At 37.8% G+C, this 16,448-nt stretch overlaps 1 protein-coding gene across 4 annotated transcripts in view; it reads right to left on the minus strand.

Annotated features, from left to right (window-relative positions):
- Hr3 (Hormone receptor 3) overlaps positions 1-16,448 on the minus strand; it is a 349,911-nt gene that overhangs the window by 76,791 nt on the left and 256,672 nt on the right. For 2 of the 4 annotated variants that reach the window (XM_065225001.1, XM_065225000.1), the window contains exon 1: positions 14,345-15,844. The exons of 1 other annotated variant lie outside the window; for it this stretch is intronic. In XM_065225001.1, coding sequence (XP_065081073.1) covers positions 14,345-15,386 — 1,042 coding nt within the window. In that variant the 5' untranslated portion in view covers positions 15,387-15,844. Of the gene's footprint in view, positions 1-14,344; positions 15,846-16,448 lie in introns of those variants that run through there. One more of the 4 variants, XM_065224999.1, reaches the window with a different exon arrangement.

A 16,448-nucleotide genomic window follows, 5' to 3' on the forward strand; every position in this document is an offset into this window, starting at 1 on the left:
ATTAAAACATTTTTTTGATCATGGATAGTTTTCAAGGCTCTGCAATTTGAATGAATGTTCAGGGCTCCAGCAATTTAAAATAAAATTATTATAGAATTCTGAGGAGAATTCATAAGGATTTTTAGGAGACTTTAAAAGGCATTAAATTCAAGATAAATGCTCTGAAGAAAAACTTCAAAATTCTGGCCAACACCCTAAGAGAGTTCTGACCAGAATTTCAAGATAATTATGAAATAATTTCCTGAGGAATTCTGAAATGAATTCCAATGAATGTATGGGGGAAGAAAAAAAGTTCTATTTTTTATCATAGAGAAGCCGAAGGCTAGTTCATCTCTTAGTTCTGAATTTATTTCCTAGGTAATTCTTAAAATAGCTCCATGGGAGTTGTGAAAATAATAAGAAGAATTCCTATGTGATTCTGAGTAGAATTTTATGGGGATCGTGAGGAGATTAGCAAGTGAATTTTAAGAATGATTCCAAGAGAATTTTGGTGAGAATTAAAAGATTATTATTAACAGAATTTATAGATTGTTCTAAGGGGGCGACTTCGGCGTAGTGGTTAGCATCCGTACCTCTCACGCGAAAGTCACGAGTTCAAATCTCACCCCCGGACAAGTCACGAATGACCCAAGAGTGTTAAAGTGACTTTAATAAAAAGAAGGAAAGAAGGAAGATTGTTCTGAGGATAATTTCAAAAGAAATAGACTCAGAAGGATTCCTGCAGTAAGTGTTCTAGTCTTATCTTGGCTATTCTACAATACTGGGATTCACGAGTAGCGTTTTGATTAAAGTTTTGAGAATATTTTTAAAGGAATTGAATTCTCATGAATATTATCAGGAATTCTAAAGGGGATTCTCAGGAAATTTTGTGGGGAATTTCAACGGAATTCCAAGGTACGAGAAGAGTTCTAAAGGTATTTGTTTGTGAGTTTTAGGAAAATCCCATGATTATTTTGAGTAGAATTCCTAGTTAATTATGGAAAAAATGTATGTGATTATTTTAAATAGGTTAATATTAAACCATTTGGAAAATTAACACAGTTGGTAAAGTTGAAATGTGCATTGGCGATATAAGAATTTTATTTTCCCAAGTTTTATAATAAGTTGGTGCTAAAAAAAACACATATCCAGTCGGAATAAACTTGTACATTCTTAAACAATAAAAAACGTTAAAGTTAAGTGACCTAAAGGTTTATTGATTTTCCCCATGTTCTCCCGACGAATTTCCAGTTTTTCCCGGATTTTTCGGCTACCTTTCGAATTCCCGGTTATTTCCTGGTTTTCCCGGTTTGCTAGCCATTATTGAAATATATCAAATATGCAATATAGATAAATTAAGCGTGGGTCTAAACAGCAGAATTCCAGCACAAACTTGAATTATTGCCCGTGGCGCACTATTATGCAAAATTTCATAGAATTAGCGGAGGGTAAAGTTTGATCGATTCGTCAGTTGGCGTGGATTTCCTCCCATATTTTTTATAGGACGTGGACAATCGACGATCGTCCTACTCCCCTTGACAGTCCACGTGTTTTATGGACAGCTACTAACATAGTTCTTCTAAACTTTTCATTGGATCACTGTATGCTGTTAGTTTTGATCTCACCGCTAAATGGCTACACCTTCCTATGGGCAACAATTTAATTAGAAAAACAGTGTATGGAGATTTGAATGTTTCGCATTGGTCTATTTTTTTACAAATTCTAATATTTTTTTTAAAAAATTAGAAGGCATATAGTTTAGTCCTATGAGAATTCTGATTGTTGCAATGAAATCAACAAACACAGTTGGGTTTGGACGGTTCATATTAGTTTTCATGATAGGCATTCAAATTCAATAATTTTGATTATGAGCGAAAAAATATTTGCACGTGTGCCAACTTTTGGGACGATCACGATTAAAATAATTTTTCATAACAGTTGGAGACGGTAGTTTTTTTGGACTCATACTCGGACTCTGACTGTTCAAAAATGTGTCCGACTCCAACTCTGACTCCACAGCCATGATTGAAACAAGTATTGGAAAAATATAAAAAAAAAATCAACTCTCACCAAAGAACAAGATCACGCTTGATTTTCGAAGACAAAAATAAACAAGCAAAAAACAGCGGTTGATATTGTAAGCTGCTCGTAATAGTATTGGGGTGTTTACATCTGTGCGGATTTGCTAGCGCTAGTGCACTCGCCAACTAGCATGAATTTCATTTGCTCCTGAAATTTCATGCTGGTAGACGCTGATGCGCTGTTTACATTATGCTAGTATGAGGTAAGTACTAGCAAAAAAAAGCTCACTAGTGAAATAGCATTAGTGTAAACACCCCATAAGCCAACAAAACTCGCCAGCTGCAAATCTCACGAAACTGTGGTAAGATTAAGTTTCATGATTTTTGCTTTACCCCTGAACGCAACCGACGACTGGCAGCAGTTGCTTCGTATCTACCATTGGTTAAGAGAAAAAAGAGATAGCATGCTTATACCTTCTTCTTCTAAGAAAACGAGGTGCAACGGAATCATTTTTGCGCCGGTTCAACAACTCAATTTCAACTTTACACGTTGTGAATAGTCTTGCAATATCAAAGGAATTTTAAAATCAATACCCAGCATGATATTTTGATCAAATATCAGGTGTGATATTGAGAGCGAATGACAGTGGAAAAATTATCAAACTAATTAGAAAAGCAACTCATAAAGATGAAATATTAAGAAAAAACATTACTTTCGAGTCAAATAACCTAGAAAAAAATAGCGGCGCCGGTGGTGTAGTGGTGAGCGTGATTACCTCTCACCCCAGCAGGCCTGGGTTCAATCCCAGTCGGTGCCGCCGGGATGTTCTGAGGCATAACATCTCTGATCACGCCTTCCTTCGGAAGGGTAGTTCATCTCTAACCTTCGGAAGGGAAGTAAAGCCGTTGGTCCCCGGTTCATGAGTTGATGAGTCGATAGGTAGGGTCCAGGTGTGGGAGCTGCCTCACTGGCGTCGGTCAGTCACATAAATCGTCTTAACTAGTAAATAAAACACTAAAATGCCCTAGAACAGCTTTAAACACGGCCTGAAAACATTTCAAATATTCGTGAAAATGACTCGTGATAATCTCAAAATGTTAAGTGGCCTTAGACATTCTTAACAGTCTTCGAAATCTAATAAAACATATATAATTGCTTAATTTGTATTAGTTAATTATTGTACACAAAATCATGCTTTCCGGTACCCAATATTTAAATAATATAAATTAAGAAAACTTTGAGATGGTAATCATGCTACCATCTGGATATCCGGAGAATTAAATTTTCAATGTGTTCTCCCTCTAACAGTTTTAATTTCTATTATTTCAAATATTTGTCAAATAGGTGGTTGTTTAGTGTTGATGATCCATAATCTTTACTAGCTGCCAAAATAAAATAAAATTGAAAAATCAAAATATTCGAATAATCCAGCTACCAGCACTAGTGGCGACCCTTTGATTTAAAAACGCTGACACACAGGAAACCATTGGATTTTGTCCAAAGTTCATTGAATCTACCCCGATGCGGTTCTGGAATCACCTGCTCAATTCTAAAGCGTCAAGACCTTATCAATCATGTGAAAGCTTCCCTCATACATTTCCTCTTTCATCAGAGCAATAATCGAAACCCAGCTCCAAAGTTATCTGTAGTCCTTTAAAGAAGACCAATACCGGATATTTTTCGACCAACAATTGAAAAGGGCCTATCAGCTTTTGTAATCCGAAATTTGTAAGCTCTTTCCGTGAAAACCAAGGCCGCCCATGCAATTTTTTTTGCATCATCCTGCAGGGGGAAATTTCCCTGACCCAATGATGCTGTGGGTTTGCGTGTGTGGTCTACGCTTTGCGAGGAAATGGATTCCAAAGTGTTGTTTACATAAGCTGATAGGCCCTTTTCAATTGTTGACGAGAATTTAGAACCGTATAGTTCCAGAAGTTCATTGGAACTTTCCCTGCTCCGTATTACCTCTCAAAGTTCTCTGAATCCTACACCTAATTAACATAGAGAACCTAGTGTACTCGTGTAGAAATGTACTATTCTCGGGGACTTCCATTAAATTATGAGACAAACATGAATCTTGTATGTTCCCATTGAAGTCATTTAGCCCTTCAGATCATTTGATTTTAAATAATTTACTAAATTAAGACTAGTAGTACTCATTTCTGAAATCCCGGTGAAGGCTTCTGAACATATTCTCTAAGTGGATGCTGAATAAGGAGGGTGCTTCATTTTGAAAAATGAAAAAGTATTTGCAATCTCATAGGTCTACTTCACGTTTGGTTTTTGGCCCAAAATATGCAAAACAATGGTAATGATGAAGGCATAGAGGTCGCACTAATAGTTTGTAGTTTGCATCGATTACTATGGAAGCTCAAAGCTCATATTTTGGGGTTATGAATCAAAGTCGAGGGTGGCATATAAGATTGCAAATACTTTTTTCAAAATGCAGTACCCTAAAATACAAGCCTAGCAAACTTTCCGTTTAATCAATAGAACAAAATAAACAATTTTGGAGAGTTTTAGGACCTCTGGAAAAGAATAGAGGACCTCACAAGGAGTGAATCTCAAAGACAATAACAGAGTATTTTACGGAACTTAGACCTTGCAATTTATAAACCACGTCCATTTCACATATGAGGTGAATGAACGAGATGTGTACCACCTATAATCGCATATGGAAAAAAGTAGGTATTGAGAAAATGGCAGTCAAAGTTAAGAAGTTCAATTCCCATGTCAATATTTGAAAAATCATAGTTAATTTATTGATCACTATTCCAAGTTGAAATCTGCTGCAATGAGGCTTGAATCTTTGGTTACATCAGCAAAAAATATGGCAACTCGAAAAGCAGAACTGTTACTTGAACTATCAACAGAAATTTCAGGTTGAGACTGATATGCGATAATTTTGCTTTGTGGGACAAATTGACTTGGTGTTGTTTTCACATTGTTCATGATCAAAGTCCATAGTTTTATCACATAATATGAAAGTAGATTCAAGTTGATAGTGGATAGCGTTATTATCTTGAAATTGACGGCAATTTATGTGGGACTGATATGCGATTATACACGGAAACAAATCCGATTCCATTTTCATGAATAAAAAATCATGAAATGAAAAAACTTGCCATCCCATGAAATTGTAACAACCCAACTAACATTGAAAGCTGAATAGGGACTTCTTCAGGCAAAAATATCAGCTAAGAAATAGCTTATTCAGCTTTTAATCAGCTCAAACTGTTTGTTGGGAATGATTCATGATTTTGGGATGGAAATTCATGATTTCATAATGCAGAGGAATCAAGACCGCTAAAAGCGTTACACGTACTTGGCAAACCGTGTTCATAAACCGCACTACATAGGTATCTCTTATACGCCTTTTGCCTTCCATCTTATACAAGTACTGATAGTCTCGTGGTCAAAGTAAGGGTTTAGTGCTCTCAAGATTCTTGGTTCGAATCCAGTCTGATGCTTTATTTTATTCTTTTTACATTTTTTGGTTAAAAGTTAAAGCCATGAATTTAGCTCATGATTTCAACTCGGATGATTCATGATTTTGGAAATGTTTGCTGCGTTACGCAAAAGTTTGCTCATGATATCATGAATATTATTCATGGTGTATTTTCATAACAGGAAAATACGCTGTGTTCATAAAATCATGAGTCATTTTTCTCATTTCGGAGATCGAATTTTTACCCGAGTAGTCAGCTACATATGTAGGACAGCTTTTGTATTTATAATGTCTAATTTCCAAACAAGATAGAAGATTCAGATCACATTACGATTTTGATGATTTGGAACGCTTCAGTTTTTTGGCAAAATTGTTCAGTTAACTGAACAAGACCTTTTGGATACACACCATTTATGTTCACAATTGACTCACATGATGGAACTAGATGACTGAAAGAAATATTGTTTTACATACTGTCTCGTGATCCTAACTAACTAACTAACTAATTCTAAGTTAAGTTGAGCGAGCCTTTTCAGATTGCGGATAGATTTAGTTCAAATAAGATATACAAGGTGACATAAGCCAACGTTAGGCCATTTTCCTAAACGAACAATGAATATGATTATTGAAGATTATTTCTAGCAGTCATCCAGTATTCCTGAAATCGCTCATAATTAGTTAAATTGAAAACATGTTCTGCGAAGTTCGAGTTTAATATTTTGTAAATTGAATGGTGTTTAGGTTCTCCTGCCATTCTATTGTAATACACAACAGTCAGGGGTCCCTTTATTTTTACAATATTAATATAAAAAAAAAAAAAACTACGATCTAATTATAATTATAAAAAAAAACTATGCTCGAATTATTATGATCGAAACCCGAATTGAGACAAATCTACCGCAAATTTGCAGAACCATCAGATTCCCCTTCACAGCTTCAACCCTGCCAACGAGTATCCTCTCTATACACAGCGAACAGAAATTCATTCGGTGGGAATCTCTTTGTGCGGGCTTGATGTCATTTCGCCTTAGAGTGACACTGCACTGCACTGACTCTGATCGAAAAAAAACTTTCATCGGAACAGCTATTGGCGGCTGTCGGGAGTTTGCACGAATCAGGGAGCAGGGAACAATCGTAGTAAAATGCGAGCCGCCTTTCCAGTGATGCTCTCCAACCCTCTTGGCATGACAGAAGTGATTGAAACTGAAACTTTGTAACTGACTTGTAGTTGTAATCGCTGTCGGTTCGAGCACGCGAGTGCTAGCTTGGGGGTGGTGGAATGGGATCCTCTAGAGGGGTACGAGTGATGTAGCGAGTGCTGCCTTTATGTCTTCATTTGCTCTATTGTCATGCAGAAATAGCTGCAGTCGGTGGGGAGGGAGTTGTTAGGGACGATGCGTTTCGAATACTTATTGATCATTCATGCGGCAAATGACATGATTAGCTTTCAATGTGAGAGAGAGAGAGAGCGAGTGGAAATTAGAATGCAGTGAATGCCGGAATCAATGAGTTGAATGTAATGTTGTTGTTCTGGCGCTGGCAGTGATAGATGTGCATTCTGTTCGGTTCATGATGCGTAGAGTGTGGCCTGGATTCGTTTGCAAACCGGAATTTGCGACTTTGCTTTTCTAAATTCAAAATGACTCGCGCGATTGTTGTCCATATCCATCACACACACTCATCGAAAGCGCGCAACGCAATAACTATGCAACCGAGCTCCAAGTTACATGACCTAATGCAACGTGATTGGTGTTGAGTATCACGTTCGATTCGTGCTTGGCCAGCGCAATCGAAGCTGCTGCTACCGACGTTCAAAATAGCATCAAAGTGTGCTGATTCTGCGAAAACCTTAATTTTAACCCGCCACTGTCCTACTCTGGTCTGCTTTTTTCTGCCATGAAAATACGCAATAAGTAGACGACCAGCGACAAGTTCCCACAACTTTCGAATCAGAAATCAAAATCTGATTGCAGCTCGATTAGTCAGCCAGTTGGAATTCACGAATCAATTAACGAATCTTCTTCTCCGCAGGCAGACAAACAGAGCTCCCGCACTGGTGCCGGACAAAAGAAACTGATTACCGACGGTGGTGGTTATGGCGATTGTCATCTCACTATTCAGCAACGTTCGCGAACATAAATCAGCCAAAATTGATCTGCCCGAACAGTTAGTAGTTGTTATAAGTAACGGGGCAAGGTGCATGAGGGAATGGGGGAAGAATCAATTTGAGTCCATTAGACGCCGAGGGTTTGTCAGATTGCACAAAAGTGGAAGTGGATGGTATTCCATAAGACACACCATATGATAGCAGCATCATTGGTGCGGCGGGATCGTTGAAGTGATTGCGAACCAAAGAGGAGGGGAAGCGTTAATTTGCAAAGAATGTAATCACTGATGGCAAACTATCATCACTAGCAACAGCAACAGCAGCAGCAGCAGTGATGGAGCTGTAGATGGACCTGATGAAGATAAAGCGATGCGATATTTGAAGATTGGAATATCTATCAATCACTGTTGCAGGGCGATTGGGCTGTATTTCTATGGGGTGAATGAGTCCAATTGTGTGAAAATGAACTTTAAGCTTACGTTATTAGGAAAACATTTCCGAAACAGTCATTTGAAAATTTAATTTTTAAAAGATTATCCGATGCAAAAGTGTAAATTTCAATAGGTTATTTATATGAAATAAAGACGGGGATTCAGGATTATTTCTAAAATTCTCTGAAAATTCTCTGGAATCCATGACGCTTTATTCAGAAGAAAAGTGAATTTAAATTCTCACTTTAATTATCATGCCTGTAATTTTAAGCAAAACCAGGTATACGCGACTATACACGAGACATTTTGTGTAAATTTACATGCAATATTAATGAAATTTCCGCCAAATCTAGCGTTATTACATGTGCGCTATAAACGTTATACATTTATGTGTTTTTGGTGCAGCAAAGTTTTCCTTTGAAGACATCGAGGCATCCTAAGACAACCCATAAAAGCATAACAGTTACATTTTTGGCACAACCTGTTTGATGAAAAAAAAAAAAAAAAAAAAATACCGTGACAAATCTAAAACCCAAGTTTAGTAAACTTCCTCTGGAAGATGTCTTAGATAACTCTGAAAGTTGTCCAAAATTGCTCTAGGTTGCACCATTATTTCATTAGAAGGAGTTCATACTTCGTCTGGAAGTTGATCAAATGTATCCTTGAAGTTATCCACGCTTTTACTGGAAGTAGTTAAAACATTCTCTGAACATTGTACAATCTTCCTTTGTATGTTTCTAAAATTTCCTCAGGTAATTATCCAAATTTTCTCTTTAAATTGTTCAAACTTCTAATGAAGGTTCAGGGAACTCCCACTGAAAGTTGTACAAAAATTTCAGGAAGTTGTACAAATTTTCTTTGTAAGTTGACTAAACTTTTTCAGGTAGTGGTCTGAATTTCCCCTGGAAGTTATTCAAACATCCTCTAATAATTTCCCAAACTTCCTCTGGAAGTTCAGGAAACTTCTTTTAAAATTTGCCCAAACTTCCTCAGGAACTTGTCCAAATTTTATTTTTTTAAGTTGTTTAAACTTTCCCTGAAAGTTCTGGAAACTCCCTGTGAAAGTTGTTCATACTTCCTCTGAATGTTGTCTTAACTATTTCGGCTAGCTGTCTGAATTCCCTCTGGAAGTTGTTCAAACTGCCTTTGAAAATTAACCAAATTTCTTCAGAAAGTTTACCAAACTTCCTTTGAAAGTTTCCAGAATTTCTTCAGCAAATTGCCATTATTTCCTCAGGAAGTTTTTGAAATTTCCTTTGAAAATTGTCTGAACTTCTGGAAGGAGCTCAAGTTTCTCTGAAAGTTGCCTGACTTCCTTTGAAAGTCGTCCAAACTTCCTCTGAATGTTCAGAATACTTACTTTAAAAGTTACCCAAACTTCGTTACCTTCATAAGTTGTTTAAACTTCCCATGAATGTTCCAAAAATTTCCAGTGAAAGTTGTCAAAAATTCCGAAGGAAGTTGTTCAAATGTACTATGAAGGTTGTCTTACCTGCCTCAGATAGTTTTTCGAATTTCATCCGGAATTGGTTCGAACTTCCTCTGAAAGCTTCCTAAATTATCTCTGGAAATTCAGTAACTTTATTTGAAAGTTGACAAAACTTCCCCCGGAAAATTGTCCAAATTTTTCTCTTTTTATGATGTTCAAACTCCCCTTTGAATGAACCGGAAACTCCCTGCGAGAGTTGTTCAAAATTCTTCAGAAAGTTGTTCAAATTTCTTCTGAATGTTGTCCAACCGTTCTGAGGTAGTTATATAAGTTTCCTCCGGAAGCTGTCCAATCTTGCTCTGAAAGTTGTCCAATTTGGCTCTGAAAGTTTTCCAAACTTCATCTGGAAGGTGTTTAAGCTCCTCTTAAAGCTGTTCAAACTTCCTCTGAAGGTTGTTAAAACTCCTTCTGAAAGTTGTCAAAATTTCCTCTGAAAGTTCAGAAAACTTCCTTTGAAAGTTTCCCAATCTTCCTCAGGAAGTTGATCAAATCTCTTTTGAATGTTATCTCAACTTCTTCAGGTAGTAGTTTGAATTTCCTTTGGCAGTTGCCCAATTTCTTCTGTACATTGATTGATGAGCGTTTTAGTAGAATAATTCTTTACCTTTTTAGTCATTTTTTCCTTTTAATTCTACTACTTTTGTATCACTTTTACTTTCACTAATTCACTTTTACTGTCACTTTGAACTATAACAGGTACGTATTTCGTTTACTACTTGCAAACTTCTAGACACTGAAGAAGTTTGTAAGTAGTAACCGAAATACGTATCCGTTATAGTTCATAGTGATAGTGAATTAGTGAAAGAGAATTGGTGAAAGTGATACAAAAGTAGTAGAATTAAAAGAAAAAAATTGATGAAATTTCTTCTGTATTTCTTCAAAATTCATCAGAAAGTTTTAAATTTTCTCTCAAAGTTGTCTAAACTTCCTCTTCCGTTAAAAGCTGTCCAATCTTCATTTGGAAGTTGTCCTTACTTCACCTGGAAAGAGTTCAAGCTCCGTTTTCTTGGAAAGTTCAGTAAATTTCTTTTGAAAGATGACCCAGCTTCTCCCAAATTTATTTCTTAAGTAGCTCAAATTTTCCCTGGAAGTTCCAAAAGTTGTCCAAAATTCCTCTGAGAGTTTACAACCATTCTATGAAAGTTGTCCGAATTTCATCAGGAAGTTGTCAAAATTTCCTCTGAAATTTCAGAAAGTTTCCTTTTCATTTTCAGGAAATTGTCAAAATTACCATTTAAGTTGTTCAATCATGCATTGGATGTTCTAAAAACTCCCAGTGAAAGTTGTCCAAAATTCCTCAGGAAGTTGTTCTAATATCCTCTGGAAGCTGTTTAATCTTCCTCTGAAAGGCTTCTTCTGGAAGATGTTGAAGCTTCTTTTGTAAGGTATTCAAACTACCTTTGGAGGTTATACAAGCTCCTCTAAAATTCGATCAAAATTCCCTGCGAAATTTGTCCAACATTCTGCAGGAAGTTGTTCAAATATCCTCTGGAAGCTAATTAATTTTCCCCTGAAAGTTGATTCCTGGAAGATGTTTAAGCTTCCTTTGTAAGGTGTTTAAGCTTCTTTTAGAAGTTGTTCAACCTTCTTTAAATTGATCAATATTCCTCTGTAAATTGTCCAAAATTTCTCAGGAAATTGTTCGAATTTCTTTTGAAAGCTGACGTAAATTCCTCAGGTTGTTATTCAAATTTCCTCTGGAAGTTGCCAATATTCTTCTGGAAGTTCTTCAAACTTCTTCTGAAAGTTGTCCAAAATTCCTTAGGAAGTTGTTCAAGTTATATCTGAAAGTTGTTTAAACTTCCATAGGTAGTTACCTAAAATTCCTCTTAAAACTGTCCAATCTTCTTTTAAAGTTGTCCAAACTTCATCTGGAAGAAGTTCAAGTTCCTCTGCAAGTGCATCAGACTTCCTCTGAAAGTTGTCCAAATTTCCTCTGGAAATAGTATAAGTATTTTTCATAAGTTGTTTAAACTTCCGCTGTAAGTTCCGCAAATTCCCTGTGAATGTTGTTCATAGCTCCTATGGCAGTTTTTTGAACTTCCTATGGAGGTTCAGCAAGCTGTCTTTGAAAGTTACCCAAACTTCCTCAGGAATTTGTCTTAGTTAACTTTAAGTTTCTTTAAGTTTTTCAAACATCCTCTGCATGTTCTGAAAAGCATCTGTGAAAGTTGCCCACAATTCCTCTGGTCGTTGTTCAAATTTCTTTTGAAAGTTGTCTAGTTAGTTATTTAAATTTCTTCGGGAAGCGGTCTAATCCTCCCCTATGAAATGCCCAAAATTCATCTGGAAGGAGTTTAAGTTCCTCTGAAAGCTGCTCACTTTTCCTCAGTAAACTGTTCAAATTTCCCGTTTAAGTTGTTGAAACTTCCCCTGGAAGTTCTGAACATCCCCTGTGAAAGTTGTCCAAAATGTCCTCTGAAAATTCATTAAACTGTGAATGTTGTCCAAATTTCTTCTGGAAGTTTGTAAACTTCCTCAGAAAGTTGTGCAAATTACCTATTAGAGTTGTTAAAACTACCTTTGAAAGTTACGGAAACTCCCTATGAAAGTTGTGCAAAGTAGCCCAACTTTCCATTGAAATTTGTCGAAACCTCTTCTGGGAGTGAACCAAACATTGGAAGTCATCCATCCTAATCCTAGAAGTTTTCCATACTTCTTTTGAATGTTCAGCAAACTTACTGAGCGGCTCCATGCTCACTGACGAATAAATTGTATTTTCCCCTTCCGAATTCCATGAAACTTTGCCTAATTGTTCGCTAGGGGCAATGAATCCAGTTTGTGCCGGTAGTCAGCCATTTTGACTCTCATCTTCAAAAAGGCGAATTCGGTATTTTTCAATAAATCATAGCATCAAAATAACTAATCTTATCGAAATGAGATCTGAAACAAAGTTGTAGGAAACTGAATTTCATATTCAGAAAAAAATGTGCACTGAAAAAAAAGCCACAAATTTTCGTTGAAAATTAGAAAAACTGCTAAGAACTTCAATAACAAAAAAAAAACAAATTTTTCAGATTGAATCTTATGATTATTTAAAAGCTTATCGTAAATGCTATCTTTTCTTAAATGGACACAATGGCAGCTCAAAAGTGACCAACTTCGTTAAACATTAACTTTTAGAAACATTTTAAAACTTTTTTCACGCAATATTTATGGACTAAAAATGTGTTTTCTGCATGAAAAACAAGAACAACTATTTGTTGAAAAAAAACCGTTTAAAATTGTATTAAAAGTTGATGTTCTGCAATTTTACCAATTTTGAAGTGTCCATTGTGTCCATCTAAAAAAAAAAAGCATTTGCGATAAACTTTCAAATAAACATATGATTTGAAATTTGAAAAATTTCCTTTTTTTGTTAGTTATTGGAGCTTTTAAACATTTAATTTTTTTGATGAGAATATGTGATTTTATATCTGTATGTATTTTTTTCCTGAAAAGGAAAACCAGTTTCTGACAAGTTTGTTTCGGACGTCATTTCTATTGTATGAGCCGTCATTGAAAAATATCGAATGTGCAATTTTGGAAAATTCGGCGAGAGTCGAAATGGCCGAGTTTTAGCACAAACTTGGTTCATTGCCTCTAGCTAACAATTATGTGAAGTTTCATGGAACTTCGAGAGGTACAATATAAAATTTGTTTATTTTTTTTTTGCTATTTGGCTTGGAACTGCTCTTACTGTGCAAGTTTTTGAACTTCCTCTGAAAGTTGTCTAAACTTCTTCGAGAAATTGGCCAAATTTCCTAAGTAAGTTGTCCAAAGTTCCTCTGAATTTGATCCTTAAATTATACTAAGTTTAATTAGAAAGCTGTCTAAATTTTCTTTGAAATTTCAGTTTAATTACTGTGAAAGATGTTTAAATTTCCTCTGAAAGTTGTTAAACCTTCTTCTAGAAGACGATTATATTGCTTCTCTGAAACTTCAGCAAACTTCCTTTGAATTTTTCAAAATTTCTGCTAAAAGATGTCCAATCTTCTTGTGGAAGCTGTCCAAATTTCCGGTGGGAGTTGTTTAATCTTTAGAAAATATATAATTTTATAATGGATGGATATTGGATTTTAAGGGGGATTTCCGGTTCAATTGACCTAAACTTTGGATTTTTTTTCCAGGGAACTGGTAAGAGTTAGAGACCTGAGTTTTTTTGTCAAATCTTCATTCATTCTTGCTCTACAACTGGGAATTTTTTCAAGTCCAAAAATCCAAAATGGCGTCCATTATGGCGGCTGCCCGGCGGGTACTTCCCAAAACTGCGAGCAGCCTAGAGGTCGCAAATCGTCACCTAGAAAGAAAATCGGCTCAGTTTCTTGAAGAGTATAGTTCAGAGAATGGAATGAACTAGAATCTTTGAAAAATCTCAAAATTTGACAAAATGGCGGTAGCTAGGTAAATGACTTTTTTTTTCAAATGCCCGCCATTTTGTCAAATGTTGAGATTTTTCAAAGATTCTAGTTCATTCCATTCTCTGAACTATACTCTTCAAGAAACTGAGCCGATTTTCTTTCTAGGTGACGATTTGCGACCTCTAGGCTGCTCGCAGTTTTGGGAAGTTCCCGTCGGACCGCTGCCATATTGGACGCCATTTTGGATTTTTGAACTTGAAAAAATTCCCAGTTGTAGAGCAAGAATGAATAAAGATTTGACAAAAAACTCAGGTCTCTAACTCTTACCAGTTCCCTGGAAAAAAATCCAAAGTTTAGGTCAATTGAACCGGAAATCCCCCTTAAGATGCTAAAAATTTTCCCACGAAATTAATTCAAAAAAAAAAAAAAATAGGGAAAATTGTTCCTAGTGACCGGAAAACATACACAAATATCAATCATACCAACCCCGTGCAACAGTACGGTACACCCATCTGCCCTTTCACTTACCTCGAATCGAATTGGGTGGCTTCTTTTCGTGTGGGTGGTGCCCACCGGTCAGCCCAATGTAATCGCCTCCACTGGCCGCAGCGGCAGCTACGGCTGCAGCCGCCGCCAGTAAATTTCCGGTGTTGATCGATCCGGACGATGCTCCCCCGCACGACCCCGTCGACCCACTTGCACCGCCCATCGACGATGGCGGTGGCGGCGGAGTGGTGCTGTCGGCCATATCACTGCTGGCAGCGGACGCGGCCGCCGCAGCCGCCGTCAACGATGAACAGAATGCATTGAAGTCCTGCTGGTTCATCATCGTGCTCGTCGACTGTTGGCGGTTGTTACTGTTGTTGTTGTTATTGTTACTGCCGGCGAAGGACGTTCCGCCGCCATCGTTCAGCGGTTGCATCAGTCTATGGCTGAGCTTGGGAAACTCTCTGGTATCACGAGTAAAGCTATGACTATTTTTGACACTATTACTACTGTTACTGCTACTAGTGTTGGTACTACTACTGCTACTACTGGTATTTCTTAAAGGCCCTAGATTTGTATCACGTAATTCAGTCGTTGCGGCAGCTGCTATGCTTGCGGTTGTTGCTGTTGATGTTGTAAATAGGTTTCTATTGTTTTGATTATGTTGCTGGTGAAGCTGTTGCAGACTCTTATGACTGTTGGCTATTTCGTTCAGGAAATGCCGGGTGTCCGAGAGCAGATTATCATTCCTGCTACTTTGAATGCCACCGGAGGAGTTGTTGCAGCTTGCAAGAGGATTCTGTTGTTGTTGTTGTAATTGTTGTTGTTGCTGCTGTTGCTGTTGCTGTTGCTGTTGGTGCTGAGGAGGTGGTTGAGTCAATCTCGATGAAAGCTTCGGAGCAGCAGCCATAGCTGCTGCGGAAGCTCCGCCAAATATAGTGAGACCACTACCGGCCGCTCCTGCTCCGCCTCCCCCTCCTCCATCCTCCGAATCGCCGCTCCCATCGCCATTGAGTCCAGCTCTACTGCCTTGAAATTTACTATTCCAGGTCTGGTTGAAGAACTCGGTAAATTCGCTATCCATTACTTGTAGATCGCTCAGCAGTTCGCACACACGTGCACTCACCCACGGTTCTTCCCGCAGTCTCACGCACACCGCACCAAAATTGCAAAATCTTGTTCTTCCTTAAAATAAAATCGCTTTGTCAATGGTCACTTCCACACGTACACTGTCCTTTCCTACGCAACCGGGATTAGGTGGGATACAAATCCTCAATGCATTCCACAGTCATCTTAACTGATCCTCTGATGACTCCCGGCGGAAGAATAGTGTCGACTAGTCGATCGTAAAGCCTTGAAACACGCGACCCGACGAGGGGGTTCAGATGCACTTGACGAGTCGTTCCACTCACCGGTGATTTGTTGCACTTCCCTCGAAGAAACTTGCCAGAACCGGCGATCTTCTCTGTATGGATTTTTCTTCTTATCTTCACCTCTTACACTGACACCCTCCCTGATCGGTGGCGGTGGGCAGAGTGCACTTTCCACTATGTAATCCGCTTATCACCCACAAGGGTTCGCTTGCAGCCGTGGTTATTGTTTGTGTTTGGAATTATCTCGTTGTTTGGAGTAACACAGCGTATTTCACTTTCAACCCGGAGTTCCGTAGTCCCTGTAAAATGATATCACATATAACAATACGCAAAGTTTGGGAGCTGGGGTCGATAGCCAGTCAGCGGAAGCAACACCTACAATAGTCACCGAACGATTGGAAGCTATCCGAACTTGATACTGGGTGAAATAGCCGTTTGGCGATATGTGATTTTTTTTTTCGGATGGGAAAGGGACCGCTTTGTAGGTGTTCTTATTCCGTTGCTATCGAGGTTTTTTTTTCGGGGTGTTGAAAGAGAGAGTAAGGGCAGCAGCAGTTTTAATTTCTCGATTTCCTCGTTTGGTTCTCTCTGGCTCTCAGTTCTCGAGCCATGCAGTTTGTTATCAATTTTTATCAGCTGAAAAGACGCGTTTGGGGAGGGGGCTAGCTGATAATGATCCGAAAGTTTTGTGTTTTGTCTATGTGGATGGGTAGCAATGTAATACTTTTTTTTTCTGCCTTATTGTAAATACTGGCGAAGACGGCATATCAAAA

Source organism: Ochlerotatus camptorhynchus, unplaced genomic scaffold (genome assembly GCF_037179485.1).
Source record: "Ochlerotatus camptorhynchus isolate MF236.1 unplaced genomic scaffold, CSIRO-AGI_Acam_v1.1 ptg000220l, whole genome shotgun sequence".
Lineage (NCBI taxonomy): Eukaryota > Metazoa > Arthropoda > Insecta > Diptera > Culicidae > Ochlerotatus > Ochlerotatus camptorhynchus.